This window comes from Squalius cephalus (genome assembly GCF_949319135.1).
Source record: "Squalius cephalus genome assembly, chromosome: 17".
In the NCBI taxonomy this organism is placed as follows: domain Eukaryota; kingdom Metazoa; phylum Chordata; class Actinopteri; order Cypriniformes; family Leuciscidae; genus Squalius; species Squalius cephalus.
In genome coordinates, this window is record NC_137138.1 from 4,655,113 (window position 1) to 4,661,112 (window position 6,000).

The window sequence follows — 6,000 nt, forward strand, 5'->3', positions numbered from 1 at the left end:
ACAATCCAAAAACACATTAAATAACAGTACGGCCCACTGAAGAGATGAATGTCTATCCCTCACAGCCGCACTTTCATTCCCATTAAAAATGAAAAGATGGCGCTGCTGTGAATAGGGTCTATAGGAGATGCACAAAGAATGCTAAAAATGTGTGTTATCTTGTGTGAGATTACAGAAAAAATGCTTCGTCCAGTGGCCAGGGTCCAAAATGAACAGTAGCCAAGTGCCAAACATGAGTAAAAAAAAAACTGTTTAAACACAGTGGCCAGCTGGCAGTTACATTTATGAGGAACTGCAACATAATATATGGCTGGTTAGAAAGAGTCTGTTCCTCGCTGTAAGCAACACAAGCAAATCAATACGAAGACATACACACATTCATCACGGCTTGTGCATCGTTTCTCGAAAAACCCTTGCATTAAAGGAGTAGTTCACTTTCCAATTAAAAAAATCCTGATAATTTAGCCTATGTCATCCAAGATGTCCATGTCTTTCTTTCGTCAGTCGAAAAGAAATCCAGGATTCCAGGATTTTTCTCCATATATTGGACTTCAATGGCAACCAACGGTTTGAAGGTCCAAACAAACGTCAGTCTCTATAGCCACTTTCCGATCGGAGGAACCTTTTCACAGTTCCTAGAACTATTGGCTAAAGTACCTGGATGTCGGCGTGTTCGCACCGCAGGAACTAGGAACGATTTTAGTTCTAGGAACTCCATTTGGAGGAACTAATGTAGCTCCTACTTCAGAGTAGGGTCTAAACCAGCACTATAGGAACTATCCGTGACGTTAGTGTACGCTGATTGGCCGAACACACGCGGAACACCAGCACCCGCCATTTTTAAAACAGCTATATGTAAACACACAGATTATAGCCTATATATTTACTCCATAAACTAACTATACAAACATGGAAAACAGTGATAGATGGGTCTCTAAACCTTTATGCTGAAGAGAAAATCCAACGCAACTTTGAGGGGACCAAGGCAAACATGATTATGTTTATCTGCTCAGCTAGCAACACTGGACATCAACCACACGGCATAGGCTAATAACCTTTTTTTCATATACTGTCTACTTTCTATAACAGTTCTATCTAATAAGATATTAAACAGTACTGTTAGACAGATCGCTAACTAATAAACACAGAGAATGCGAGCATTGTTTGCTCTGGCGTTCTCAGCGGCGCCAAAATAAAGGTCCGTTGCGCCGTCAAAATAAAAGTCGCCGTGCTTGCGTCACTCCCTTACCCCTCCTACCAGTTCCTATGGCCACTTGGCCAGTGCGAACGCAAACAGCAAACCCGAGTTTGGGGGAAAGTAGTTCTTAGAACTGTTTAGAAGTAGACAGTTCCTATAACTAAGTTCCTGTAACTACTTGGTCGGAAAGCGGCTAATGGCAACCAACGGTTTGAAGGTCCAAATGTCCGTCTCAATGCAGCTTCAAAGTCTCTACAAGATCCCAGTCGAGAAATAAGAGTCTTATCTAGCGAAACGATTGGTCATTTTCAAACAATAAATAAAAATGATATACTTTTTGACCACAAATGCCCATCTACGCGTGACGTAGTCGGAAGTACCGACCCAGTATTTACAAGTTTGGAGTAGGAGGACCGTTCAAAGTTATTGTATGACACATATTTATATGTATTTGTGTCAGTTTATTGTTTAAAATGCTCCTTACGTGTGCATATCCTGGAAGTTTAACGATGACCTTTCCAACGTGATGACGTAATGCGTGGCGCATCTCAGAGATGGTACAAGACTGGCATTTGTGGTTAAAAACTATCATTTTTATTAATTTTTAGAAAATGACTGATCGTTTCGCTAGATAAGACTCTTATTTCTCGACTGGAATCGTGTAGAGACTTTGAAGCTGCACTGAGACGGACGTTTGGACCTTCAAACCGTTGGTTGCCATTGAAGTCCATTATATGGAGAAAAATCCTGGAATGTTTTCCTCAAAAACCTTAATTTCTTTTCGACTGACGGAAGAAAGACATGGACATCTTGGATGATATGGGGGTGAGTAAACTATCAGGAAATTTTTGTTTGAAGTGAACTAATCCTTTAAGCCAGAAAATGTCCTATTTTTGACAGATAGAGATGTGGAATGGCTTATATATATGATGCACACAATGACCTGCACTGTTTGAAACTAACACACAAGAAAAAGAAAAAAAATCACCTAAAAAAAAAAAAAAAAAAAGCTTTCATAGCTGGAAAAGAAATATTTAAGGCTGATAAATTCAGTCAATTCACTCACCATTGGCTGGTGTGGCAAAAAGTTAATTTTGTAACCTAAATGTTACATTTCCAGTCCACACGCTTGTGATTAATACCAAAGTTAATATTTATGCTGAACCATAATGGTCGGAGTTCAACAAATACACACAGCTGAAAAAAGTCACTCTCACCTCACACACAGAGTCTTAAAACAAAGGAGCCATTTTTCTCTCGCTTAAAGCCAAAATGCAAAACATCACATTAGAATGTCGAACTCACAGCATCAGCCGGCAGCTTAAAACACAAACTACCCGAGTCATACTGTCACAAACCTCGAAAACCCTTCATTCACCATGCCTGTCTATTTCAGACCTCACTTTTCATATTTGGGTGTTTTAATGAGTTTTCTTAAGGCTGAACTGCTTCCGTTACACACAGACTTGTGTGTTCCTTTCCCTGTTTCTTTGGAAAGAGTTTTGGTTTAATCATTGAAGGACTATAGCGGTAACAGGGTCGCCATAAGGACTTGTACCTTTCCAGCCGTCTCCATAACAACACAACCTTCGCCCTGTTTCCTCATTTTCAATGGTGACTCAAGACACTTCAGGCATGGACTGTTGCAGCACATGTCGAAATCTGTGTGTGGTCACGAGTTAATCTTCAACGCAATGCAGGGAATTCTCATTTCAGTCCGTTTGTCTGATATCTGAGCCAAATCAGATCATAAGCAGTCAAACTGAACCATGCATTACGCATTTAACATTTACCGGAGCACCTGAATACATTAAGCAATATCTGCCACTGTTAAGGAGTCAAACGTGACATATTAAAAGTCTCTGGGCTTCTGCAGGTGCGCAAGCGTGATTTTACCATGAATGGGGGGGAAATAGGCCACAGTCTGTCTATGCCTGGCCGACTGCCTGTGGCAAAGGATCACGTCTGCCCTCGTCAACCTCTTCTCTCCTCTCCCCTGCCATAAACAGAGCTCTCAGGACATCTACTGCCTCAGCGCTAATCATTTTAGATAAAGCACAACCATAAAACCAAATCTAATTTCTAGAGATGCTGCAATACTGACATTTCATCCATGCCAACAGCCAATAACCGACTCGATGGCACAAAACAATTTATGATGTTTTCACCGAATTATATAGACAAAGACATTTCCACAGGGTTATTATTGTGAAATAACATGCCTCAAGTTATCGGGCATTGAAATATTATAATGTACAATAAAATTTTTAATTATTGTACAATATAAAATTAGTACTTCTAAAGCTGAGAGAAATAGAAAAATGAGACCTTATATTATCTGCCTAATCAGAGTAATATTGATCAACTGAAATATCATGCATCCCTACTAATCTCTAATCAACTTAAGCACAACAATCTCCAATTTGAACCCATTCAAGCTTTCGTTTTGAATGCACACCATCATTCTAAATTTGGCTCGGCTGTGAAATTCCCACGGCTGTCTGGAGGGATCTTTCCCCAGGATACTCACTGTGATGACAGCCTTGCTGAGGCACAGCGAACCACGACAGCCGTACTCTCGCTCGTCTTGGGATTTGTAGTAACTCAAGGTGTTGTTCTTCAGCATGACCCAGCGGTCCTGCCATCCGTGAATGTAGTTAGTCCACTGCAGAGGGAACACAACAGAGGAAACATTGTTATGAGAAAACCAAAGAGTGAACGAATGTGTGTGCATTTGGTTTATTATCATTTACTACACCTAAAAGCATAACATATTACATCCGCCATGTTGTCATTGTCATGTGACCTACGGTATCAGTTGCGTTGCATCACTTCCATTCACAAATCTTCTCCCGTGGCCTCATGGGACAGTAAAGTGTCCATCGAATTAGAATCTCATCCAAGTACTTTTTGCCTATTGTTTTATGATATGGTTTCAGACATACTACTCGGCTCACGTGCTGTTTTTCGCCTACTGTATAGTATGGAGGTGGGCATATTCAGATGCAGCGAGTATAGACATAAAAACAAAAACTAATAAAAATGGCAAACACAACAAAATTACTAAAACGAATACAGAAAATATACAAATAAAATTCAAAATATTAACAGAAACGAGTACATGATACTAAAATAGCACTGGCATGCACACAGCCATATTGTTGATTTATGACAATAAACACTTGATGCACAATACAATTATTGATTATATTGAATGTATTGATATCCTCCATGGGGTTTAGATCATTGCATGTTGTGGAGTAATTCAGTAATCTCTTATGGAAAATGCTCCTCTCATCACAGCTGTCTGAGTCATGAGGAGAGGTTTTCTCGTTTAATCCCATCAGGAAGAAAAGACGAGCAAATGAACTCTAGTAACCCCCACAAACTCGAGCTTCAGCTCATGACCTGCAGCATCCCTTCTCAATTATACTGATTATACACGCATAAGCAAAGACATTTATGCATCACATATTTAGCCTAGTATTAATCAAAAAACAGTCTTGGTTAACATAACCTTGAGGCTTGCTGTCTAAAGAGCAGCATATGGTCACCTTGCACTGTAAATCACCATGAAAAATAAAGCCAAATTAATATTACCGCAATGCGAACAAATAATTTTATATAATTTAAACTGACTGTTAAGCATTTGTAGTATTTCACCACTGAGGAACAGAACATAGGACATATTACGGTGGTGTAAAAATGGGTAAAAATGTGTCATTAAAATAATGTTACCATGCAAAATATCTTAGTGATTCATAATTACTATTTTACCTTTTGATTTTAAACATGTTCTTGACAGGCTTCGTGACATTAAGCCAACTGACTGACGTTTGTTTACATCGGATCAGGTGGAAACACACACACACACACACACAAACACGCGCTTTCTCGTTTCGGGAGGCGTTATTCGAGATCTTTACCCACCTTACTGAGCACCCCGCTGAACTCCAACACCCCTCCGTGCGGTCCGGGACCCGGTTCGGCTTCCAGATCCTCGTCGGAACCGGAGGAGTTCCAGCTCTGGCTGTCCGGCAGGAGCCTGCCGTTAGGAAGCGGGCTGGAATTCATAACGAACGCTCCACTGAGGGGGAAAAAACGACAAAAACAGAAGAAATGCGGGACTAATATCAGCGATGAGTGTCCCTTAGAAGGCCTCGCATCGATGATGGTGTTGTATATCCCGAAAATCCCGAAAAGCAGCGATAAATGTTAAAGTAAACCGTCCGTGTGTTGATTTCATGCGAATCTGTGAGCGCGTGAGGCTGCGCGCGAGGCGAGAGCAAGAGACACCCGCCCCCTCGCTCTCTCTCTTCCCCCTCGCTCTCTCTCTCTCTCTCACACTAAAAACGCCCTTTAAATCAACATCAGCTGCTAAAAGAGCGCATACTCACTCACAAAAAAAAAAATACGCGAACGGCTCGAAAAAATGTATGAAAAAAATAATAATATCGCCTTTTTATTTTTTATTTTTTTAAGGTGGCTTGCGTCAACGTCATCCTCAACCGCTGAGGCGCGCGCGTGCAGCTCAAGGGGCGCTGGCTAGTGTATGACGTCACCTAAGCCTCGTTTCCTTAAATGGAAACTTTGGCCCCGCCTTTCCTTGGAAAAGAGATTGACAGTTTGAGAGAGTTTGATAGCACTTACCTTGGATTTTACAGCATTTCGGTATAAATATAAATGAATATAAATACTATTCTAAACAATAACGTTAATAATGCATACAAACATTAACTATTTATCATTTATTTTGTCGTTATGTTGGTGTAAGTAGCGAATATTGATTGAAATAGCTAAAA

General features: G+C 40.4%; 1 protein-coding gene across 2 annotated transcripts in view; it reads right to left on the bottom strand.

Moving 5' to 3' along the window:
• cert1b (ceramide transporter 1b) overlaps positions 1–5,776 on the bottom strand; it is a 35,683-nt gene extending 29,907 nt beyond the window's left edge. Inside the window, exons 1-2 of one of the 2 annotated variants that reach the window (XM_079847592.1) lie at positions 5,129–5,776; positions 3,729–3,863 (exon numbers count right to left, since the gene is read on the bottom strand). In XM_079847592.1, coding sequence (XP_079703718.1) covers positions 3,729–3,863; positions 5,129–5,272 — 279 coding nt within the window. In that variant the 5' untranslated portion in view covers positions 5,273–5,776. The remainder of the gene's footprint in view (positions 1–3,728; positions 3,864–5,128) is intronic. The other variant, XM_079847591.1, reaches the window with a different exon arrangement.
• Between the last annotated feature and the right edge of the window lie 224 nt (positions 5,777–6,000).